At 43.7% G+C, this 27,070-nt stretch overlaps 1 protein-coding gene across 3 annotated transcripts in view; it reads right to left on the bottom strand.

Moving 5' to 3' along the window:
* The window catches only part of LOC126253454 (UDP-glucosyltransferase 2-like), a 307,999-nt gene that overhangs the window by 13,866 nt on the left and 267,063 nt on the right, over window positions 1-27,070 (bottom strand). For all 3 annotated transcript variants that reach the window (XM_049954802.1, XM_049954803.1, XM_049954801.1), the window contains exons 4-5: window positions 23,474-23,933; window positions 4,280-4,502 (exon numbers count right to left, since the gene is read on the bottom strand). In XM_049954802.1, coding sequence (XP_049810759.1) covers window positions 4,280-4,502; window positions 23,474-23,933 — 683 coding nt within the window. The remainder of the gene's footprint in view (window positions 1-4,279; window positions 4,503-23,473; window positions 23,934-27,070) is intronic.

The following is a 27,070-nucleotide window of genomic DNA, read 5'->3' as shown; positions in this document are numbered from 1 at the left end:
AACTGCCGGCACGGTAGCTCAGCGTGTTCGGTCAGAGAGCCGGTTGGCCTCTGTAATAAAAAACTGAGTGGAAAGATCAACCACCGGACTTGAACAGGATGTCTTGCGACGTCCGCAACGACCAAACACAACGATCAATAATGAACAAAATGTAAAAAAAAAAATAAAAACCAAAAAAAAAAAAATAAAAAAAGGGGTAGCGTCTTTGATTCATAATCAAAACGTCTTCGGTCCAGGGTTCGATCCCCGCCACTGCCTAAATTTTGATAAATAATCAGCATCGGCGGCCGAAGACTTACGGCATAAGAAGTCAGCCTCATTCTGCCAACGGCCTTGAGGGGGCGGAGGAGTGGATAGAGGTTCAGGGCACTCTCTTGTCCCAGGGGTGGGAAATTGCCCCCAAAGGTGGAAGAATCAGCTACGATCAACGACATGAGGATGCAGAAGGCAATGGAAACCACTGCATTAAAGACACGCAACGTGTATCCACAGGACATGTGGTCTGTAATTGAAGAAGTGTCATGATGATCTCTCCATTGGCAAAAGATTCCAGAATAGTCCCCCATTCGGATCTCTGGGAGGGGACTGCCAAGGGGGAGGTTACCATGAGAAAAAGATTGAATAATCAACGAAAGGATAACGTTCTACGAGTCGGGGCGTGGAATGTCAGAAGCTTGAACGTGGTAGGGAAACAAGAAAATCTGAAAAGGGAAATGCAAAGGTTCAGTCTAGATATAGTAGGGGTCAGTGAAGTGAAGTGGAAGGAAGACAAGGATTTCTGGTCAGATGGGTATCGGGTAATATCAACAGCAGCAGAAAATGGTATAACAGGTGTAGGATTCGTTATGAATAGGAAGGTAGGGCAGAGGGTGTGTTACTGTGAACAGTTCAATGACCAGGTTGTTCTAATCAGAATCGACAGCAGACCAACACCGACAATGATAGTTCAGGTATCCATGCTGACGTCGCAAGCTGAAGATGAACAGATAGAGAAAGTGTATGAGGATATTGAAAGGGTAATGCAGTATGTAAAGGGGGCCGAAAATCTAATAGTCATGGGCGACTGGAATGCAGTTATAGGGGAAGGAGTAGAAGAAAAGGTTACAGGAGAATATGGGCTTGGGACAAGGAATGAAAGAGGAGAAAGACTAATTGAGTTCTGTAACAAGTTTCAGCTAGTAACAGCGAATACCCTGTTCAAGAATCACAAGAGGAGGAGGTATACTTGGAAAAGGCCGGGAGATACGGGAAGAACTCAGATCACAATATAGTAGTGATGAAGAGTAGGCTGAAGTTCAAGACATTAGTCAGGAAGAATCAATACGCAAAGAAGTGGGATACGAAAGTACTAAGGAATGACGAGATACGTTTGTAGCTTTCTAACGCTATAGATACGGCAATAAGGAATAGCGCAGTAGGCAGTACAGTTGAAGAGGAATGGACATCTCTAAAAAGGGTCATCACAGAAGTTGGGAAGGAAAACATATTTACAAAGCAGGTAGCTGCAAAGAAACCATGGGTAACAGAAGAAATACTTCAGTTGATTGATGAAAGGAGGAAGTACAAATATGTTCCGGGAAAATCAGGAATACAGAAATACAAGACGCTGAGGAATGAAATAAATAGGAAGTGCAGGGAAGCTAAGACGAAATGGCTGCAGGAAAAATGTGAAGACATCGAAAAAGATATGATTGTCGGAAGGACAGACTCAGCATACAGGAAAGTCAAAACAACCTTTGGTGACATTAAAAGCAACGGTGGTAACATTAAGAGCGCAACGGGAATTCCACTGTTAAATGCAGAGAAGAGAGCAGATAGGTGGAGAGAATACATTGAAAGCCTCTGTGAGGCAAGAGCTGACAAGTGCGAGAATTATCGCACAATCAGCTTAACAGCTCATGCATCGAAGCTGGTTACAAGAATAATATACAGAAGAATGGAAAAGAAAATTGAGAATGCACTAGGTGACGATCAGTTTGGCTTTAGGAAAAGTAAAGGGACGAGAGAGGCAATTCTGACGTTACGGCTAATAATGGAAGCAAGGCTAAAGAAAAATCAAGACACTTTCATAGGATTTGTCGACCTGGAAAAAGCGTTCGACAATATAAAATGGTGCAAGCTGTTCGAGATTCTGAAAAAAGTAGGGGTAAGCTATAGGGAGAGACGGGTCATATACAATATGTACAACAACCAAGAGGGAATAATAAGAGTGGACGATCAAGAACGAAGTGCTCGTATTAAGAAGGGTGTAAGACAAGGCTGTAGCCTTTCGCCCCTACTCTTCAATCTCTACATCGAGGAAGCAATGATGGAAATAAAAAGAAGGTTCAGGAGTGGAATTAAAATACAAGGTGAAAGGATATCAATGATACGATTCGCTGATGACATTGCTATCCTGAGTGAAAGTGAAGAAGAATTAAATGATCTGCTGAACGGAATGAACAGTCTAATAAGTACACAGTATGGTTTGAGAGTAAATCGGAGAAAGACGAAGGTAATGAGAAATAGTAGAAATGAGAACAGCGAGAAACTTAACATCAGGATTGATGGTCACGAAGTCAATGAAGTTAAGGAATTCTGCTACCTAGGCAATAAAATAACCAATGACGGACGGAGCAAGGAGGACATCAAAAGCAGACTCGCTATGGCAAAAAAGGCATTTCTGGCCAATAGAAGTCTACTAATATCAAATACCGGCCTTAATTTGAGGAAGAAATTTCTGAGGATGTACGTCTGGAGTACAGCATTGTATGGTAGTGAAACATGGACTGTGGGAAAACCGGAAGAGAAGAGAATCGAAGCATTTGAGATGTGGTGCTATAGACGAATGTTGAAAATTAGGTGGACTGATAAGGTAAGGAATGAGGCGGTTCTACGCAGAATCGGAGAGGAAAGGAATATGTGGAAAACACTGATAAGGAGAAGGGACAGGATGATAGGACATCTGCTAAGACATGAGGGAATGGCTGACTTACCATCTGCAACATTTTTTACGTCGCTTTCGGCCACTGCACTCTTCAGCTGTGAATGGTCCTGTGTCTCAAAAGCGAGATCACCATATGTTGCTATACTTAACATTACGTCACAGTAGATGCTGTGGACATCTCGTTGATTGCTACAGCCACCAATTCAATATATTGTATTCGCTAAACATGGGAAAAATGTTAACAAATAGGGCGCAATGAACTGTCGCTCTTAGCGTGGACGTCATGCTGTTAACAGAGCCGGAAAACAGGGCGAAAGAACGCTTCCACGTGGAACTCCATTCTCTTGTCAGACTGATCTAATAGGATATCGTCAATGAACATGCCGGCCGCTGTAGTCGAGAGGTTCTAGGTGCTTCAGTCCGGAACCACGCTGCTGCTACGGTCGCAGGTTCAAATCCTGCCTCGGGCATGGATGTTTGTGATGTCCTTAGGTTAGTTAAGAGACGTATGACCTCAGATGTTAAGTCCCATTGTGCTTAGAGCCATTTGAACCATCAATCAACATGGCAGTGGGAAGTCGTCTTCCGAAGCCTTACTACAGGAGATTTCTAACGGTATAATACCTTCGGCAGATATCGTAAACCTCCTCAAGAACTAAAATGCATAATATGAGATGGTGACTGCGAAGTAATGCACGCTTTATTGCTGTCTACAGTAAACTCAGTAGCGGTGGTATTACATCTTCCGAACACACAATGGAAGCAGCTCAGATCCTGCCTGGATTCAAGAATCCTGGCTGTGCGTTGGAGAAGCTAATAGCCCGCAAGTTGTTATATAGCGAGGGCAGGCGCTGCGTTGGGGAAGCTTGTTGTAACACAGCCAGATTTATGAGTGATTGTCGATATTAGTGAGAAGGGTCTTTGACCAAGGACAACCTTTGAAGCAAAAGCTTCAGAATAAATTCACCATAATTTGGCGGTTCTCAAGTCCAACAGAACAGCTTCTTCTTTGGCTGACTTGTCCCTTCTAATATTCCAGGCCAGTCTGTACTACTCAGTCACTTTGGTTATTCCATGTGTTTTACCGTCTCCGTTAACAAATAAAGTTAAATCAAATATCACACCAGACTAATCTGTAAGTGACAAGTATCCAATGGACACACACAGTTCAAGTTCAAAAAAGATTTCGTTTGTAATCAACCAAATTGTTTCGTTGACTTTTGGCGTTACGTAAAACACGAGGTGCCAAGACGCATTAGAAACACTAATGCACAGCATTCCTCCACAAAACACTACTACTACAAATAATAATAATAATAATAATAGTGTCACTAGGGCACTTATAAGTTATACCTAGCACGGATTGTTGTGGGAACCACTTGGACATTTTGACGTTAGGCGGCAGGTCTGTCGCATCGTCTGTCTCCCACTTCCATAGTACCCTTTGCGGCAGCTGGGAGAAGGCGTCGAGGAAGGCTCGCCGCTTTTCTGGTGGCATTTTACTGCTCAGTACGTTGGTGCCCAGGCTGAAGTAGATGACCCCTTCAGTCGCCCCGTCCAACCACTCCTGTATGTCCTGTTGGTGAAACAGAACAAATGTTGATGTATAATTGCCGTTGCATCTTTTGAGATGAAATGAAATGTATTCATTAATCAAATAGACAAATTACTGGTATAGGCTTCTTTCATAATTGTGCATCAAAAACAGAATATAGCGTTGCGCTAACCAGCAAAGGAATCAGAGATACACTATGTGATAAAAAGTATCTGGACACCCACAAAAACATACTTTTTTCATATTATGTGCATTGTACTGCCACCTGCTGCCACGTACTCCATATCAGCGACGTCAGTAGTCATTAGCCATCGTGAGAGAGCAGAATTCACAGACTTCGAACGTGATCAGGTGATTGGGTGTCACTTGTTTCATATGTCTGTACGTGAGATTTCCACATTCCTAAACATCTCCAGGTCCACTGCTTCCGATGTCATAGTGAAGTGGAAACGTGAAGGGACACGGCAGCACAAAAGCGAACAGGTCGACCTCGTCTGTTGACTGACAGAGACTGCCGTCTGTTGAACAGGTTCGTAACGTGTAATAGGCAGACATCTATCAAGACATCTATCCAGACCATCACAAAGGAATTCCAAACTGCATCAGGATCCACTGCAAGCACTATGACAGTTAGGCAGGAGGTGAGAAATCTCGGATTTCATGGTCGAGCGGCTTTTCATAACCCACACATCACGCCGGTAAATGCCAAATGACGCCTCACTTGGTGTAAGGAGCGTAAACGTTGGACTACTCAACAGTGGTAATACGTTGTTGGAGTGACGAATCACGATACACAATTTGGCGATCCAATGACAGGGTGTAGGTATGTCGAACGCCCGGTGAACGCCATCTGGCAGCGTGTGTCGTGCCAACAGTAAAATTAGAAGGCGGTGGTGTTATGGTGTTCTCGTGTTTTTTATGGAGGGGGCTTGCGCCCCTTGTTGTTTGGCGTGACACTATCACAGGGCAGGCCAACATTGATGTTTTAAGCACATTCTTGCTTCCCACTGTTGAAGAGCAAATCGGGGATGGCGACTGCATCTTTCAACACGATCGAGCACCTGTTCATAATGCACGGCCTGTGGCGGAGTGGTTACACGACAATAACATCCCTGTAATGGACTGGCCTGTACAGAGTCCTGACCTTAATCCTACAGCACACCTTTGGGATGTTTTGGAACGCCGACTTTGTGCCAGGCCTCACCGACCGACATCGATACTTCTCCTCAGTGCAGCACTCCGAGAAGAATGGGCTGCCATTCCTCAAGAAACCTTCCGGCACCTGATTGAACGTATGCCTGAGAGAATGGAAGCTGTCATTAAAGCTAAGGATGGGCCAACACCGTACTGAATACCAGCATTACCGATGGAGGGCGCCACGAAGTTGTAAGTCATTTTCAGCCAGGTGTCCGGATACTTTTGATCACATAGTGTAGCTCTCATGGCAGAGGAAGCTGATCTACTGCTTCGCACAGTTCAATATCACAACATGCATGGGATCATGATGTGTTCAGATACTGTGCAGGACACTTGAAGGTTAGGCGTACACCATTTTGTCGATATACCGAGCCTCAGATAAATTAAATCAAGCCTTCCTAGGGTTCTAATGCTTTCAAGTTCTGGTGACTACACTTTTACTGTCCCCTGAGCGATCTCGATAGTGCGTCGACAGTTTATTTGCTTTGCATTGGACACTTTCTTTGCCAGCCTGACTCTCTGAACTCTGACTGATGATATTCAGACTGTCAGACGTAACCCAGTGGGTCTTGAAGATCAGAAACAGAAACTGCCTACCGTCCGACTCACGGTGTCTCTTCGGACAGACTCCCGTGGACGAACATAGCAATAAGCCTATCTTGCGTAGAGAAACAACAGAAAGATTGGAAAGCAAATAAAACATCATGGCCGAATGGAATCCTAGTTCAATTTTACAAAGACTACTCTACGGTACTGGCCCCATTAATTTATCGTGACTCTCTTACCCAGCACAAAGGCCCAAGGGACTGGAAAAAAGCGCAGGTGACTCCAGTATATAAGACGTGCAGAAGAACAAGCCCGAAAAATTACAGACCAATATCCCTAACTTCTGTTTGCTGGAGAATCCTTGAACAAATTTTCAGTTCGAACATAACAAATTTTCTTGAGATGAGAATCTTATATCCACGAATCGGCGTGGTTTTATAAAGCGTCGCTTGTGCGAAAATCAGTTTGCCCTTTTCTCACATGATGTAATGCCAACTATGGGTAAAGGGTAACAGGAGGTTTCCATATTTCTAGATTTCCCGGAAGCGCTTGATACGGTGCCCCATTGCAGCCTATTAACGAAGGTGCGATCATATGGAATAACTCCACACATATCTGAGTGGCCCGAAGGCTTTTAAATAACGTTCTGTTGCCCACGATGGCTTGCGTTTAATCAGAGACAAGGGTATCGTCAGGATTGTCCCAGGGAAGGGTGACAGAACCACTGTATAAATGATTTGGCGGACGGGAGGGGGGGGGGGGGCAGCAATCTACGGTTGTTTGTTGATGATATCGTGCTGTACGGTAAGGTGTCGAAGTTTAGTGAATGTAGGAAGATACAAGACGACTTAGGCAGAATTTCTAGTTGTCGAGATGAATGGCAGCTAACCTTAAATGTGGAAAAATATAAGTAAATGCGGATCTAGCTAGATCAAACCTGTAATGTTCGGATACATTATTAATAGTGTTCTGCTTTTCACACTCAAGTCGTATAAATACCTTGGCGTAACGTGGCAAAGCGATATGAGATAGAACGAGCGTCTGAGAACAGTGGTAGGGAAGGCGAATGGTCGACTTGGATTTATTGGGAGAATTTTAGGAAAGAGTGGTTCACCTGTAAAGGAGACCGTATGCTAAATGCAGAGGAGAGAGCAGAGAGGTGGAAAGAATACATTGAAGCCTCTATGAGGGTGAAGATTTGTCTGATGTGATAGAAGAAGAAACAGGAGTCGATTTAGAAGAGATAGGAGATCCAGTATTAGAATCGGAATTTAAAAGAGCTTTGGAGGACTTACGGTCAAATAAGGCAGAAGGGATATATAACATTCCATCAGAATTTCTAAAATCATTGGGGGAAGTGGCAACAAAACGACTATTCTCGTTCGTGTGTAGAATATAGGAGTCTGGCGACATACCATCTGACTTTCGGAAAAGCATCATCCACACAATTATGAAGACGGCAAGAGCTGACAAGTGCGAGAATAATCGTACAATCAGCTTAACAGCTCATGCATCGAAGCTGCTTACAAGAATAATATACAGAAGAATGGAAAAGAAAATTGAGAATGCGCTAGGTGACGATCAGTTTGGCTTTAGGAAAAGTAAAGGGACGAGAGAGACAATTCTGACGTTACGGCTAATAATGGAAACAAGGCTAAAGAAAAATCAAGACACGTTCATAGGATTTGTCGACCTGGAAAAAGCGTTCGACAATATAAAATGGTGCACGCTGTTCGAGATTCTGAAAAAAGTAGGGGTAAGCTATAGGGAGAGACGGGTCATATACAAGATGTACAACAACCAAGAGGGAATAATAAGAGTGGACGATCAAGAACGAAGTGCTCGTATTAAGAAGGGTGTAAGACAAGGCTGTAGCCTTTCGCCCCTACTCTTCAATCTCTACATCGAGGAAGCAATGATGGAAATAAAAGAAAGGTTCAGGAGTGGAATTAAAATACAAGGTGAAAGGATATCAATGATACGATTCGCTGATGACATTGCTATCCTGAGTGAAAGTGAATAAGAATTAAATGATCTGCTGAACGGAATGAACAGTCTAATGAGTACACAGTATGGTTTGAGAGTAAATCGGAGAAAGACGAAGGTAATGAGAAGTAGTAGAAATGAGGCGAGAAACTTAACATCAGGATTGATGGTCACGAAGTCAATGAAGTTAAGGAATTCTGCTACCTAGGCAGTAAAATAACCAATGACGGACGGAGCAAGGAGGACATCAAAAGCAGACTCGCTATGGCAAAAAAGGCATTTCTGGCTAAGAGAAGTCTACTAATATCAAATACCGGCCTTAATTTGACGAAGAAATTTCTGAGGATGTACGTCTGGAGTACAGCATTGTGTGGTAGTGAAACATGGACTGTGGGAAAACCGGAAGAGAAGAGAATCGAAGCATTTGAGATGTGGTGCTATAGACGAATGTTGAAAATTAGGTGGACTGAAGGAGGTTCTACGCAGAATCGGAGAGGAAAGGAATGTGTGGAAAACACTGATAAGGAGAAGGGACAGGATGATAGGACATCTGCTAAGACATGAGGGAATGACTTCCATGGTACTAGAGGGAGCTGTAGAGGGCAAAAAATGTAGAGGAAGACATAGATTGGAATACGTAAAGCAAATAATTGAGGACGTAGGTTGCAAGTGCTACTTTGAGATGAAGAGGTTAGCACAGGAAAGGAATTCGTGGCGGGCCGCATCCAACCAGTCAGTAGACTGATGACCAAAAAAAAAAATGTAAGACACTGGTGCGACCTATTCTTGAGCACTGCTCGAGTGTTTGGAAACCATAACAAGTGAACATTGTCTCTGAACACCATTTGAATTAAAAACCTAGAAGAACCCTAGTGGGGAAAGGATTTACCTATGATAATTTTTGATACACAAACATTGTGTTTCTTTTGATCTCCTTTAAACCCTCTAAAATTTTATGTACTTAATTTTTTACACCCTAAGGTCAGAAGGAAAATACCGCTTCGTTTATGGAAGATGATGAAGCAATACTTTCCGATATTAGTACTTTTATAATTGTAGCCATGTATAGTCCCCCATTCGAAAATTTTCAGCTATTTTTGAAAAACCTGTATTCTTTGTTGTGCTATCTGTCAGACAGAGGAAGCAAATTATTGTTGGTGGGGATTTCAATGTAGATTTTCTGAAAGAGTCCTATAGAAAGCTTGACTTTCAAGTACTACTTGGTTCTTTCAATTTTACGTCAGTTATTGGTTTTCCTATTTGGGTGTTACAGGAAAGAAGCACACTGATTGACAATGTTTTTATAGATCAAGATAAATTTTATCAAATAAAAACTTTTCTGTTGAGAATGGTCTGTCTGATCATGATGCGTAGCTATTTACTGTATGTAACAAAACAGTCTTCCAAAACAGTGCGTTGATTTAACAATTTATTAATTGAAAATTTTAGGGAAAGCTTGCAACAATTAGACTGGAATGAGGTGTATAGGGAACTTGATGCTAATTTAAAATTTAACCTATTTCATGATATCTTTATGAATATATTTGAAAACAGTTTCCCTAAGAAAACAGTGAAATATAATTGTAAGGAACCGTCTAAAAAGCCATAGCTTACTAAAAGGATAAAAATATCTTGTAAAAGGAATTGTATCTTATAGCTAGAATGAGTAATGAAAGAGGCAATACCTGTGCAATCTGATGAAATTTTAATTCAACTCACCTGTCCTACTGAAATTACGAAAAAAATAAATTCGCTCAAAAGTAAAAGCTCACATGGTACTGCTGGCTTTTCCAACAGAGCGCTAAAAGCTTGTTCCCAATAAATAAGTAGGATTCTCAGCCACATTGTAGTAGCTCACTGAAACAGGGCATTTTTCCAGACAGACTGAAGTACGCTATCGTTAAACCATTGTATAAAAAGGGGGATACGTCTGGTGCTAACAACTACCACCTAGTCTCACTTCTAACAGTTTTATCCAAAATCCTTGAAAAAGCAATATATTCAAGAGTAGAATCACATATTTGTAAAAATGAAGTACTAACAAAATGTCATATTGCTTTTTCGAAAGGCTTTTCACCATAAAATGCTATATATGCTTTCAATAATCAAATACCAATGCTTTCAATAACCGAACATCACCCATTGGGATATTTTGTGATCTCTGGAAGGCTTTTAACTGTGTGAATCATGAAATTCTTCTACATAAGCTTAAATATTGCCTTACGAGTGCACGAATGGTTTAGTTCATATTTAACTCGAAGAATGCAGAAGGTTGATATTAACAGTACAGACATTCTGTAAAAAACAGGAGAGTCCTCTAACTGTGGAGGTATTAAGAATGGTGTCCCACAGGGTTCAGTTTGGGTCCCTTATTGTTCTTAATATATATTAATGCTTACCACTCTATACTCATGAGGTTGCAAAGCCAGTTCTTTCCGCTGATGTCACAAGTATAGTAATCACACCCAACGAACAAGAATCAGCTGAGTAAATTATTAAGTGGTTCTCTGCAAACGGACTCTCACTAAGTTTTGAGAAAACACAGTACATACAATTCTGTATAGTAAGTGGCTGGCATAACACCATTGATAAATATAGACTTTGAACACAAGGCTGTTGCTAAGCCAGAATATTCAAAATATCTGGGTATGTGCATAGACGAGCAATTAAATTGGAAGAAACACGTTAATGATCTGCTGAAACTGTTAGATTCAGATTCTTATGATATTAGGGTTATTGCAAACATGTTAGCTTACTATACCTATTTTTATTCACTGCTTTCATACAACATAATATTTTGGGGTAATTCATCAGTAAGAGAAAAAGTATTCATTGCACAAAAGCGTGTAGTCAGAATAATAGCAGGAGCCCACCCAAGATCACCTTGCAGACATTTACTTAAGGAACGTGGGATATTCATGACACTTTTGCAATACATATATTTCGTTATGAAATTTGTTATTAATAATCAATCCCAATTCAAAAATAATAACGAAGTGCATAGCTACTCCACTAGAAGAAAGGATGATATTCATTTTTTTGGGGTTAAATATGACTTTGGCACAGAAAGAAACGAATTTATCTGTCACAAAAATCTTTGGCCATTTGCCAAATACCATTAAAATCTTACAGATAGCCAACCAGCATCTAAAAGCAAATTAAGAGAATTTCTGAATGACAACTCCTTCTACTCAACAGATGAATTTTTAGATATGAAAAAGTAACTGTAAAAAAAGAAAAAAATTAATAATATTGTGTAAAGAAAACTTACGTTAAACTGACATGTTCCACATCATTACGGCAGACGAAACTTCTGCATTAACGCTGCAGTGAGACGTGACATTTTGTTTTATAATCTCTACTGTTTCTGTGGTAGGTATGAATGTGTACACATTTTCATGCTGAATGAAATGAGTAACACTCTGTGTGCTACCTCTGTATTTCATATACAGTATATTCAGTTAGGTCTCCTGTATAATCCACTGTTCTAGCAGTTTGTCTTTTATAGTTTTTGGTGGTTATTTTTTTGAGATGTGTTGTAGGTTTCCTGAAATTTATAACTGGTCTCATGGATATGTAGTGTTAGTGTATTTTTGCTTGGCTGCAGAGCCTCATGCTTGTGGGTTCATATCTGTTATATAGTATTTTTGTTTATCAGTAAGTGCATGTTGAAGGCTTTTAGTGAATTTTTCATATTTTCTGGACACTGTGTAGTTGTGCCTGCTTATATAGTGTTGGCACTTACGCATTTATTGTGATGTACGAGGGCTATTCCGAAAGTAAGGTCCGATAGGTCGCGAAATGGAAACCACGGTAAAAATCAAAAATGTTTTATTTGCAACAGTTAGATACACCTTGCAGCTACTTATCTCCATAGTCGCCGACCCGACTTAGACGTGTATCGTAGCGTTGAACCAACTTTCCCATACCCTCGCTATAGAAGGCAGCCGCCAGTGCTCTCCGCCAATTCTCTACGCTGGCCTACGGCTCGTTGTCTTGTGCCGAAATGTTGTCTTCATAACCAGCGGTTCATGTGACCTGAGCTGAAACTCAGAGGGAGACAATTACGGGCTGTATTGTGGGTAATCTCACATTTCCATTTGAAAACGATGCAGGAGCATCTTCATTGCCCCTGCAGAATGCGGCTGAGAATTGTCTTGAAGACGAAACAGCACGACAGTTATGTAATGTTAGCTGCATAGCTTCAGGGGAAATTTCTCACCAGGCCCCCGTACTTGGCGGCAGACACTATTTTCTAGACATCTTTACGCACTCACTGCGAGCTCAGAAATGAGAAGAGCGACGTGATGCTAACTGGGGTTATACTAGAGACACTACCCACCACATCTGTGCAAAGCTTTATCGGATTTTCATAGTCGTTTCCATTTCGTGACCGATCGGACCTTACTTTCGGAATAGCCCTCGTATTATTTTTTACATAAGTACTGTTATGTTTTCCTTGTTTGCTCTAGTTATTACAGTATTACTCATTATTAACATCTGTTTCGTTGTTTTCATAGTGGTTGCTTCCATGTGGTTGTCCTTTTCATGTTGGTGCTGCTATTTATTTCGTTTTTTACTAATTCTCTCGTCAGTCCTATATTTATTTTCACGATCGTTTTGTTGATTTTCATATGTGGGGATGTGCTCACTTTCTGCTGTGAGATTTTCTGTACATCGTCTATTCGAAAATCAAAGACACAGAAACTGCTATTGAGCAAATGGTTGACACATTGCTTCAACAAGATGACAGCAAAGATCCGTGCCATCCTTGTCAAACTAACCTGTAGGGATGCAAACATATGTATATCGATTTACGTTTTCCATTTTTAAACTGTAAAACTACAATACATCCGTGATCCTTGTTAAAGGGATCGAGATAAATGAAACTAGTGTTACTGTTATTGTTACAAATGGTACTACTGCTACTGAGATATTCGAATTTTTAAAAAAATATACGCGATAATCAATGAAAAGTATCATGCCACGGAAAAATCAGAAGAACTGAATGAAATGTAGTCCTATATGAACAATGGTTTCCACGAGTTTAAGGGAAAACTGACGTGTGTAACCTGCATTTTAATTGTGCCATTGTTTAACCTTAACTCACAATACATGTGAAGTTAGAAATACCGAAACCTTTCATTCAAACAGGGGTCGCTGATTCATCTCATTCAGCAAGAATGTGTGGACAGTCACCTAGCTACGTTTGAATGTAGTCATAACCAATAGCGCGCGTAATACCAATTTTGGGAAGGTTTGGTCAGAACAGAATATAAGAACTAACGGGAACGATAACCTACCCAGATAAAATATTAGTCACCTCCTTGAAAGGGCATGTTAATCGCTTTAGGGTACTGTAAAGTGTGTATAACTGGCAGCAGGCTATTGTGTGATCCTCTACTGTTAACGTAGATGATAACAGTGAAATGGTGTAGACTGGCGTGACAAACGCCATGAGGTACTTCGTCCGCCCACTGCAGTGCAATAACTTGACGCGGCATGGACTCAACAGCCAGTTGGCCGTCCCCTGCACAAATATTGATCTATGCTGCCTCTGTAGCCAACCATGATTACGAAAAATGTGGCCGGTGCCGGATTTTGTGCACGAACTGACCTCGTGTTTATGTCCTAAAAATTTTCGATAGGATTCATGTCAGGCGATGGGCGTGAGCAGATCATTCGCTTGAACTGGCCAGAATTTTATTAAAACTAATCACGCACAGTTGTAGCCTAGTGGCATATTTGGGAAGTAGAAGTCCATGAATGGCGGCACATGGTCTCCAAGTAGCCGAACATATCCACTTCCAGTCAGTGATTGGTTCACTCGGGCTAGAGGACCCAGTACATACAACGTAAACACAGCGCACACCACTATGAAACCACCAGCAGCTTGCACAGTGCCTTGTTGATAACTTGGGTCTATGGCTTCATGGAGTGTGCGCCACACTCGAACCATACCATCAGTTCTTACCAAGTGAAATCGGCACTCACCTGACGACGCGACGGTTTTCAAGTAGTCTACGGTGCAACCAATATGGCCACGAGCCCACGAGAGGCGCTGCAGGCGATGTCGTGCTGTTAGCAAAGGATCCCGCGTCGGTCGTCGGCTGCCGTAGCCTACTAACGCCTTAATTCGCCACACTGTCCTAACTCACTAACCAATACGTTTTTTGTGCGTCCCATATTGATTTCTGCGGTTATTTCACGCGGAGTTGTTTTTCTGTTAGCACTGACAACGCTACGCAAACGGTGCTGTTATCGGTCGTTAAATGCATCGAAGCTGCTTACAAGAATAATATACAGAAGAATGGAAAAGAAAATTGAGAATGCGCTAGGTGACGATCATTTTGGCTTTAGGAAAAGTAAAGGGACGAGAGAGGCAATTCTGACGTTACGGCTAATAATGGAAGCAAGGCTAAAGAAAAATCAAGACACTTTCATAGGATTTGTCGACCTGGAAAAAGCGTTCAACAATATAAAATGGTGCAAGCTGCTCGAGATTCTGAAAAAAGTAGGGGTAAGCTATAGGGAGAGACGGGTCATGTACAATATGTACAACAACGAAGAGGCATAATAAGAGTGGACGATCAAGAACGAAGTGCTCATATTAAGAAGGGTGTAAGACAAGGCTGTAGCCTTTCGCCCCTACTCTTCAATCTGTACATCGAGGAAGCAATGATGGAAATACAAGAAACGTTCAGGAGTGGATTTAAAATACAAGGTGAAAGGATATCAATGATACGATTCGCTGATGACATTGCTATCCTGAGTGAAAGTGAAGAAGAATTAAATGATCTGCTGAACGGAATGAACAGTCTACTGAGTACACAGTATGGTTTTTGAGTAAATCGGAGAAAGACGAAGGTAATGAGAAGTAGTAGAAATGAGAACAGCGAGAAACTTAACATCAGGATTGATGGTCACGAAGTCAATGAAGTTAAGGAATTCTACTACTTAGGCAGTAAAATAACCAATGACGGACGGAGCAAGGAGGACATCAAAAGCAGACTCGCTATGTTTGAGGCATTTCTTGCCAAGAGAAGTCTACTAATATCAAATACGGGACTTAATTTGAGGAAGAAATTTCTGAGGATGTACGTCTGGAGTACAGCATTGTATGGTAGTGAAACATGGACTGTGGGAAAGCCGGAACAGAAGAGAATCGAAGCATTTGAGATGTGGTGCTACAGACGAATGTTGAAAATTAGGTGGACTTATAAGGTAAGGAATGAGGAGGTTCTACGCAGAATCGGAGAGGAAAGGAATATGTGGAAAACACTGATAATGAGAAGGGACAGGATGATAGGACATCTGCTAAGACATGAGGGAATTACTTCCATGGTACTAGAGGGAGCTGTAGAGGGCAAAAAATGTAGAGGAAGACAGAGATTGGAATACGCCAAGCAAATAATTGAGGACGTAGGTTGCAAGTGCTACTCTGAGATGAAGAGGTTAGCACAGGAAAGGAATTCGTGGCGGGCCGCATCAAACCAGTCAGTAGACTGATGACCAAACAAAAAAATTAAGGCCGTCGGCCACTGCGTTGTCCGCGATGAGAGATAATGCTTGAAATTTGGTAAAAATGAAATGAGTGTATGGCACTTTCGGCCGGGAGGCCCCATTCGGGGAAGTTCGGCCGCCTAGTGCTAGTTTTATTTCATTCGACGCCACACTGGGCGACTTGCGTGCCGGTGATGAGGGTGAAATGACGAGGAGGACAACACAGCACCCAGTCCATGAGTGGAGAAAAACTCCAACCTAACCGGGAATCGTACCCAGGCCCACTTGCATGGGAGGCAAGCACGTTACCACCCAGCTAAGCAGGCGGACTTGAAAATTGGTATTCTTGGCACACTTTTGACACTGTCGATCCCGGAATATTGAACTACCTAACGATTTCCATAATAGAATGTCCCATGCATCTAGCTCCAACTACCATTCCGCGTTCAAAGTCTGTCAATTCCCGCCGCGCGATATAACCACGTGGAAGCGTGTTCATACGAACACGTGACTGCAAGTAACAGCTCTGCCAACGCACTGCCCCTTTATACATTGGGTACGCGATATTAGCGCCATCTCAGTATGTGTGTATCGGTGTCCCATGTCTTTTGTCACCTCACTGTATGTGAAAGTCGGGTGTATGAAACTAGTGCGCTAAGATAGGTCGACTTGAAAGAACGGCATAAAGAAGCTATCATGTCTGGACATGCCCACGATTATACTGTGAAGGAATGTCCCAGACTTGTTGACGCATAATTGCGGATTATGCAACATGTCTAGAAAAAAAGGTGGAACACTCGAACCCCTGTAAATAAATTGAGGTATTAAAACGATCCTACCTAGGGGGGGGGGGGGCAGAAACGAGTGTCATGCCTCGCATATTACAGTATGTTAGAGGCTCGTGGTCCTGTCATTAGCATTCTTAACTTTCGATCATAGCTCCCTGGGCTTAATTCCCAGCTGGGTTGGAGATTTTCTCACTCAGAACTGAGTGTGTGGGTGTGTGTGTCTGTGTAATCTTCCTCATAATTTCATACTCATCGACGTACAAGTCATCAAAGTGGGTTCAGACTTGCAGCAGGTGGCCACAGTCTCCAGAAGGATAAATTTATTTTTCATTTCAGTGACAATCTGTTTGAACCCGATAGGAATTGCGGCTGTGAATCAATGCAGGTCCGTCACGAACAGTTTCCGTGCCAACATTACGTAGGGAACTGGATGCTATGAACATCTAGAGTCGGATACCTCGTAAAAGGCTATTGACCACAGTGGTAGATGCAGACGCACATTGTCATTTGGCCAAACAACACGGAATTTGGACAGAAACTGGCTAGAGGAATGTTGTGTGGTCACACTACCCACATCTTTGCCTCTTTTGAAACTATATAAGGCGTGCAGCGCACCGACGGCCCGTTGAGGCGTTCAACACGCATGGTTCAGGCCAGAGGTGTTCCGTGAAGTTTTGGGGGTGTTTTTCCTACCAGGAGTTGGGCTCACTCATCCAGGTTACGTAAATATTCTAAGTGACCAAGTTCCTCACTTTTTTTTTAGGTCTTTATGAACAGTATGCTGTTGTCCTTCCCGTCTCATAAGATGACCACAGCCACGTTCACAATAACTCCTAGCTTACGTTTTCTTTTGACGAACACTCAGGCACTCTACCGTACCTCCACTGGTTCGCCGTATGGCCCCATCTCTATTTAACAGGAAATGCGATCACGCTGTAGGACAAAGAAAAACAGACACACCACGAAGGAATTATCCAAATGGGACGGGAGTCGGTAAACGTGACTTATATGTATCGAAAAACAAACGACTACAATTTCAGAAAAATTTCATGATTTATTCAAGAGAAAGACTTTCACAAATGGAGCATGTCAATATCGCAATGGCCCACTTCTGCAAGCGATTATTCAGCTTCGCATTGTTTGATAGAGTTGTTGGATGGCCTTCTGAGGGATATCGTAGCAAAGTCTGTCCAATTGGCGCGTTAGATCAAGACTTTGAGCTGGTTGGAAGGCCCTGCCCATTATGCTCCAAACGTCCTCAATTGGGGAGAAAAACGCTGACCTTGCTGGCCAAGGTAGGGTTTAGCAACCAAAAAGGCCAGCAGTGGAAACTCTCGCCCTGTGTGGGAGGGCATCGTCTTGCTGAAATGTAAGCCCAAGATCGTTTTCCATGAAGGCAACAAAATTGGGTGTAGAATATCGGCGAAGTACGGCTGTGCAGTAGGTATGCTGCAGATGACAACCAAAGGGTGCTGCTGTGAAAATAGCTCGTACCCCAGATCATCACTCCTGGTTGTTGGGCGGTATGACAAGCGATACTCAGATTGGTACCCCACAACTGTCCAGGATGTCTCCAGACACGTCTCAGCTGGTCGCTGGGGCTTAGTTCGAAGCGTGACTCATCACTTCATCTACATCTATATGGATACTCTGCAAATAACAATCAAGTGCCTGGCAGACGGTTCATCGAACCACCTTCACAATTCTCTATTACTCCAATCTCCTATAGCGCCAGGATAGAATGAACACCTATATCTTTCCGTACGAGTTCTGATTCCCCTTATTTTATCGTGGTGATCGTTCCTCCCTATGTAGGTCGGTGTCAAGAAAATATTTTCTTATTCAGAGGAGAAAGCTGGTGATTGGAATTTCGTGAGAAGATTCCATCGTAACGAAAAACGCCTTTCTTTTAATGATTTCCAGCCGAAATCCTGTATCATTTCTGTGACACTTTCTCCCATATTTCGCGATAATACAAAACGTGCTGCCTTTCTTTCAACTTTTTCTATGTACTCCGTCAGTCCTATCTGGTAAGGATCCCATACCGCGCAGCAGTATTCTAAAAGAGGACGGACAAGCGTAGTGTAGGCAGTCTCCTTAGTAGACCTGTTACATTTTCTAAGTGTCCTGCCAATAAAACGCAGTCTTCCGTTAGCCTTCCCCACAAAATTTTCTATGTGTTCCTTCCAATTTAAGTTGTTTGTAATTGTAATACCTAGGTATTTTGTTGAATTTACGGCTTTTAGATTACACTGATTTATAGTGTAAACAAAGTTTAACGCGTTCCTTTTAGCACTCATGTGGATGACCTCACACTTTTCGTTATTTAAGCTCAACTGCCACTTTTCGCACCATTTCGATATTTCTTCTAAATCGTTTTGCAGTTTGTTTTGATCTTCTGATGACTTTATTAGTCGATAAACGACAGCGTCATCTGCAAACAAACGAAGACGGCTGCTCAGATTGCCTCCAAAATCGTTTATATAGATAAGGAACAGCAAAGGGCCTATAGCACTACCTTGAGGAACGCCAGAAATCACTTCTGTTTTACTCGATAACTTCCCGTCAATTACCACGAACTGTGACCTCTCTGAGAGGAAATCACAAATCCAGTCACATAACTGAGACGATATTCCATAAGCACGCAATTTCATTACGAGCCGTTTGTGTGGTACCGTGTCAAAAGCCTCCGGAAATCCAGAAATACGGAATCGATGTGAAGTCCTTTGTTAATAGCACTCAGCACCTCATGTGAATAAAGAGCTAGTTGTGTTTCACAGGAGCGATGTTTTCTAAACCCATGTTGACTGTGTGTCAATAGACTGTTTTCTTCGAGATAATTCATAATGTTCCAACACAATATATGTTCCAAAGTCCTGCTACATATCGACGTTAACGATATTCGCCTGTAATTTAGTGGATTACTCCTACTACCTTTCTTGAATATTGGTGTGACCTGTGCAACTTTCAAGTCTTTGGGTACGGATCTTTCGTCGAGCGAACGGTTGTATATGATTGTTAAGTATGGAGCTAGTGCATACTCCGAAAGGAAATACAGTCTGGACCAGAAGACTTGCTTTCATTAAGTGATTCAAGTTGCTTCACTACTCCGAAGATATTTAGTTCTACGTTATTCATGTTGGCAGCTGTTCTCGATTCGAATTCTTGAATATTTACTTCGTCTTCTTTTGTGAACGCATTTCGGAAGGCTATGTATAGTAACTCTGCTTTGGCAGCACTGTCTTCGATAGTGTCTCCACTGCTATCGCGCAGAGAAGGCATTGATTGTTTCTTGTCGCTAACATACTTCACATACGACCAGAATCTCTTTGGATTTTCTGCCAGGTTTCGATACAAAGTTTCGTTGTGGAAACTGTTATAGGCATCTCCCGTTGAAGGCCGAGCTCAATTTCGAGCTTCTCTAAAAGATTGCCAATCTTGGGGATTTTGCGTCTGTTTAAATTTCCCATGTTTGTTTCGTTGTTTCTGCAGCAGTCTTCTAACCCTTTTTGTGTACCAAGGAGGATCAGCTCCGTCGTTTGTTAATTTATTTGGTATAAATCTCTCAATTGCTGCCGATACTATTTATTTGAAATCAAGCCACACCTGGTCTACACTTATATTACTAATTTCGAATGAGTGGAGATGTTCTCTTAGGAAGGAGTCAAGTGAAGTTTGATCTGCTTTTTTGAACAGGTATATTTTTCGTTTATTTTTCGAGGATTTGGGGATTACAATATTCAATCTCGCTGCGACTACTCGGTGTTCACTAATTCCTGAATATGTTTTGATGCTCGTTATTTAGTCACGATTATTTGTTGCTAAGAGGTCAAGTGTGTTTTCACAACCGTTTACTATTCGCGTGTACCTCCGGAATTAAACATGTATTTTTGCCAACATATCGAGGGTAAATTAAAGTCACCACCCACTATTATCGTTTGAGTCGGGTATGTGTTTGAATTCAAACTCAAATTTTCTCTGAACTTTTCAGAAACTGTATCATCTGAATTGGGAGGTAGGTAAAAGGATCCAATTATTATTTTACACAGGTTGCCAACAATGACCTCTGCCCATACTAACTCACAGGAAGTATCTACTTCAATTTCGCGACAAGAGAAACTACTTCTGACAGCAACAAACACGCCACCGCCAATCGTGTTTAGCCTATACTTTCGGAACACCGTTAGGTTCTTCGCAAAAATTTCGGCTGAGCTTATATCCGGCTTTAGCCAGCTTTCAGTGCCTATACCGATTTGAACATCAGTGCTTTCTATTGGCGCTTGGAGCTCTGGTACTTTCCCAACACAGCTACGACAATTTACAACTGATATACCGATGGTTCCTGTATCTACGTTCGCCTGTGTTCTTCCTGCACCCTTTGTGACTGAAGCCCTTCTTGTGTTTTCCCGAGACTCTCTAACCTAAAAAAGCCGTCCAATCCACGCCACACAGCTCCTGCTTCCCGTAAGCCACCTCCTGCGTATAGTGGACACCTGACCTATTCAGCGGGACAGGAAACCCAACCACCCTTTGGCGCAAGTCGAGGAATCTGCAGCCTAGACGGTCGCAGAACCGTCTGAGCCTCTGATTCAGACCCTCCACTCGGCTCTGTACCAGAGGTCCGCAGTCGGTCATGTTGACTGTGCTGCAAATGGTCAGCTCTGTTTTCATCTTGCAAGAAAGACTGGCAGCCTTTACCACTTCTGTTAGCGGCTCGAAACCAGAGAGAATCTCTTCTGATCCAAAGTGACACACATCATTGGTACCAACATGAGCAACCACCTGCAGTTGGCTGCACCCTGTGCTCTTCATGGTACCGGGAGGGCCCTTTCCACATCTGGAATGATTCCACCCGGTATGCACACGGACTGCACGTTGGTTTTCTTACCCTTCTTGTCAGCCAAGTCGCTAAGGGGCCCCATAACGCGCCTAACGTTGGAGCTCCCAACTACCAACAATCCCACCCTCTGCAATTGCCGGATCTTGCAGGCTAAGAGTTTTCCTCTGAAACAGGACAGGCGACAGAACTCGGCTCAGCGACAGTGTCAGCCACAGACAGCACCTGGAACCTGTTTCTCAGACAAACCGGGGAGGCCTTACGTGCGGCCTCCTAGGAAGTCTTTCGCCGCCTTCTTCGCCCCGGGGCGACCTCCCACTCGACCACAGGTGAGGGGTCAGCCTCAGTGCGAGCAGTAACTGGGTTGGCCACCGCTGAGGACCGATCGGAGGACTCTGACGTGCCGGACGTCCGTTGGATCCCCACGGCCGACCCACAACAGTGGTGCCCATCCACTACAGCTTCAGGCTGTGTAACGGAAGCCACCACAGCCGGAAGCTGAGAGCGAAGTGTCACCAACTCGGCTCGTATCCGCACACAACAATCGCAGTCCATGTCCATAGTAAAGACCGTGGAAAACTAAACTATGCAGGTAAACGGACTATCGGCACGTGCTGCGCAACTCTACTCTGGACCCTGACGGAAACGCACGAACTGTGTCTAGTAATACGCAGATATTCGAAAACCTAATTACCGAAGCACTCGTGAGACTAAATAATTCGCCCCTGATAAGGAACTTGTATGTCACAAAATCGGTTTACTTTCTGACGCAAACGAAAACGCGAGAACTGTGGCTAATATATTTTAAATTTACGCGCAGAAACTCAAGAAACTAAACTATTAAAGCACACAGATGATACAATAAAATTCGCTCCTGGTTAGGAACTCGTAAATGACACAATAGCTGTTACTTCCCTGTTGCTGCGTCTGTCTCGGTCGGCTACTGCTGCCTGACACCACTTAAAGACAATTCTACTCCATTTTATGGGATTCCAGGCCGAAAACGCCCTGGACTGTGGTGGGATATCAACTTGACTGTAGCCCTCCTTGCGGCTCGAAAATCAGGAGTGACGGTCTGTGGTGTGATTTCTTTTCACATCACACCCCTTTGGTTGTTATCTGCGGCATCCTTAAAGCACAGCAGTTCGTCAACGTTTTGCTACACCCCGTTTTGTTGCACTTCGTGGCAAGCCATACTGGGGTTACATTTCAAAAAGACAATGCCCGCTCGCACGCGACAGCTGAACGGAATTTGGCATGATCTCCCTCAGCAAGACATACAACTGTTTCAATCAAGCCCGCGGCTCGTGGGCTAATGGTTAGCGTTGCTCCTTCTGGATCACAGGGTCCCGGGTTCGATTCCCGGCCGGGTTGGGGATTTTCTCTGTCTGGGAACTGGGTGTTTGTGTTGTCCTCGCCATCATCATCATTCGTGATAGTGGCTAGATTGGACTGTGTAAAAACTGGATTGCGAAAAATTTGGACTTTGTACGGGCGCTGATGACTGCGCAGTTGAGCGCCCCACAAACCAATCATCATCATCATCATCATCATCATCTGTCAATCAATACCTGACTGAATAACTGCTCCCATAAGGGCCGCAGATGGACCAACATGTTATTAACTTGCTCAATTTGTGAAGCTATTTCTCCTGAAACTGTAATCATTTGACAGCAAGTAGCAACATATATTCCCGGAATTTTCTACAGCATCGAATCATCAATGAGCGCCTTCAGGTGTAATTGGCATACCAGAAGAAACTTGCGGACTATCTCGAAGAACTGGAGCTCTTATCAAAGCTAAAGGAGTGATGTCTCTTGGAGGTGATGAATATTTTGTCCACCGTGCTTGGAAGATGGTATAAAGCACAGAAGTTGTTATAATACTCTCTCTACAAATTTATCCCTCAACTCGTTCAGAACACTTCATGGTTCTCAAGCTGGACTACCTAGACAACACCGTTCAATAACAAAATAAGACATGGTCAGATTACAACTATAGATTACAAATTATAGGTACTAATACATAAGCTGTAGCCGGCCGCGGTGGCCGTGCGGTTCTGGCGCAAGATCTAGGGGACTTATGACCTAAGATGTTGAGTCCCATAGTGCTCAGAGCCAATACATAAGCTGTACCTTGGGAAGAGGATTAGTATCCGGCTGGATGTGTAGGCCAGTGAGTTCCACGAAATTGGGAAGGTTCGGTCGGGGGTAGCTTTCGGTGAAATGGTTGGTGCTGAACATGAGACTGAAATTTCTCTCGAGTTCGTAGATTGATGGCACTCCAGCACCAAAGTAATTCTTCAGTATCGCGTCGTGTTTCGGTAACACCACATTGAACCACACTAGAATAAAGTAGAGCCACACATAAGAGCTGTAGAGTCTCTGCCAAAACGACAGGTGGTCCGAGTAAGCGTGGATCCACCATGGAGAGTAGGCTGGGTTGTCCGGGTTTCCGTGCGTCCAGTGGGTGTAAGGGTAGGCTCCGACTGTCACGATGCCCACCATCGGTGGAGAGCCCACAGCCTGAGCCACGCCGTAGAAGCACGGCACCAGCGCCCTCTCCATGATGTACAGGTCGAACTTGGGCGGCGACCTGCAACAGCATGCATGTGAGTAAATATTTACGTGTTTTCAGTACTGAAGAGCAGGAATGTATGTCGAGTGATCATTCAGAGGCGCAGAGCAGGAATTTTATCGCCAACATTCGAGGGCGTGCTGAAGAGTAATATTCTATTTTATTCTATTCCCAATAGCGGTTGGGTATTACATGCCATACATTTTGCTCAGTTCACTTTTCCGCTTTACTGACGCAAGTTGCAACCCTCTGACGCTAGAGGACTCCGAATTGTAGCGTGTAACATGGCAGTATGTAACGTAACTACAGTGAAAAGCCAAAGAAACTACGCTACTGGCCATTAAAATTGCTACACCAAGAAGAAATGCAGATGATAAACGGGTATTCATTGGACAGATATACTATACTGGAACTGACGTGTGATTACATTTTCACGCAATTTGGGTGCATAGATTCTGAGAAATCAGTACAAAGTAAAACCACATCTGGCAGTAATAACGGCCTTGATACGCCTGGGCATCGAGTCAAACAGAGCTTGGATGGCGTGTACAGGTACAGCTGCCCATGCAGCTTCAACACGATACCACAGTTCATCAAGAGTAGTGACTGGCGTATTGTGACGAGCCAGTTGCCGCTTCCACCATTGACCAGACGCTTTCAATTGGTGAGAGATCTGGAAAATCTGCTGGCCAGGGCAGCAGTCGAACATTTTCTGTATCCAGAAACATGTGGTCGTGCATTATCCTGCTTAAATGTAGGGTTTCACAGGGATCGAATGAAGGGTAGACCCACAGGTCGTAACACATCTAAAATGTAACGTCCACTGTTCAAAGTGCCGTCAATGCGAACAAGAGGTGACCGAGACGTGTAACCAATGACACCCCATACCATCACGCCGGGTGATACGCCAGTATGGCGATGACGAACACATGCTTCCAATGTGCATTCACCGTGATGTCGCCAAACACGGATGCGACCATAATGATGCTGTAAACAGAACCTGGATTCATGCGAAAAAATGACGTTTGGCCATTCGTTCGCCCAGGTTCGTCGTTGAGTACACCATCGCAGGTGCTCCTGTCTGTGATGCACCGTCAAGGGTAACTTCAGCCATGGTCTCCGAGCTGATAGTCCCTGCTGCTGTAAACGTTGTCGAACTGTTCGTGCAGATGGTTCTCCATCTGTTCACTAAGAGATCGAGACGTGGCTGCACGAACTGTTACAGCCATGCGGATAAGATGCCTGTCATCTCGACTGCTAGTGATACGAGGCCGTTGGGATCCACCACGGCGTATTACCCTCCTGAACCCACCGATTCCATATTCTGCTACCAGTCATTGGATCTGGAGCAACGCGAGCAGCAATGTCGCGATACGATAAACCGCAATCGCGATAGGCTACAATCCGACCTTTATCAAAGTCGGTAACGCGATGGTACGCATTTCTCCTCCTTACACGAGGCATCACAACAACGTTTCACCAGGCAACGCCGGTCAGCTACTATTTGCGTATGAGTTATCGGTTGGAAACTTTCCTCATGTCAGCACTTTGTAGGTGTCGCCACCGGCGCCAACCTTGTGTGAATACTCTCAAATCTAATAATTTGCATATCACAGCATCTTCTTCCTATCGGTTAAATTTCGCGTGTGTAGCACGTCATCTTCGTGGTGTAGCAATTTTAATGGCCAGTAGTGTAGTACACCCGCCTAATGTGGTGTAGGTCCCCCGCGAGCACGTGGAAGTGCCGCAGCACGACGTGGCATGAACTCAGTCAATGTCTGCAGTAGTGCTGTAGGGAACTGACACCATGAATCCTGTAGGTCTGTCCATAAATCCGTAAGAGTACGGGGAGGTGGAGATGTCTTCTAAAGAGCACGTTGCAAAGCATCCCAGATATGCTCAATAATGTTCATGTCTGGGGAGTTTGGTGGTCATCGTAAGTGTTTAAACTCAGAAGAGTGTTCCTGGAGCCACTCTGTAGCAATTCTGGACGTGTGGGGTGTCGCATTGTCCTGCTCGAATTGCTCAAGTCCGTCGGCATGCACAATAGACATCAAGGGACGCAGGTGATCAGACCGGATGCTTACGTACGTGTCACCTGTCAAGAGTCGTATCTAGATGTATGTCAGGTCCCATACCACTCCCACTGCACGTGCCCCACACCATTACAGAGCCTCCGACATCTTTAACAGTCTCCTGCTGACATGCAGGACCCATGGATTCGTGAGGTTGTCTCTATACCCGTGCACATCGATCCACTGATACAATTTCAAACGAGACTCGTCCAACCAAGCAAAATGTTTCCAGTCATCAATAGTCCTAGTAGTGCTGTAGGAAACTGACACTATGAATCCTGTAGCGCTGTCCATAAATCTGTAAGAGTACGAGAGGGTGGAGATCTCTTCTAAACAGCACGTTCCAAGGCATCCCAGACAGAGAAGGACAGGGAGATGGTCACTACCAATGGGATCGAGGACGTCAACGGCGATGAGACCAAGGAGGTTGGGGGAAGCGAGGGTATCATAGGGGGTGGAGTTACTTTCAGGACGGGTGTGATCTAGGAGAGGAACAAGGTCACCATGGAGGGTGGTAAGGAACTGATTCCACTGCCGAATGGTGGCAGGGTCACTGCTGTGGATGTTGAGGTCAGCAGCGATCACATAGGTGGAGAAGGTATGGTCAACATGGGAAATGAAGCCGAATGGGAGAGGAGCTGCACGGCAGATATAGATAGTGGCACAGGTGATGGTGAGGGAGGAAAAAAATATCCTGAGGAGAAGGTGTTCAGTCGGGTCATTCAGTGGTGACGGGCCCAGGCGAAGCGAAAACCTTTATGCTATGCAATCATCAAGGGTACACGAGGGGGATGACGGCTCTGAAAGCCCATATCGATGATGTTTCGTTTAAGGGTTCGCACGCTGACGTTGATGGCCCCGCATTAAAATCTGCAGCAGTTTGTGGAAGGGCTGCACTTCTGTCACGTTAAACGATTCTCTTCAGTCGTCGTTGGTCCCGTTCTTGCAGGATCTTTCTCCGGCCGCAGCGATGTCGGGGATTTGATGTTTTACCCGATTCCTGATATTCACGGTACACTCCTGAAATTATAGTACTGGAAAATCCCCACTCCTTCGCTACCTCGGAGATGGTGTGTCCCA

Source organism: Schistocerca nitens, chromosome 4 (assembly GCF_023898315.1).
Source record: "Schistocerca nitens isolate TAMUIC-IGC-003100 chromosome 4, iqSchNite1.1, whole genome shotgun sequence".
Taxonomy (NCBI): domain Eukaryota; kingdom Metazoa; phylum Arthropoda; class Insecta; order Orthoptera; family Acrididae; genus Schistocerca; species Schistocerca nitens.
The sequence above is the reverse complement of the archived record's forward strand: the minus strand, read 5'-3'. Positions and strand labels throughout refer to the sequence as shown.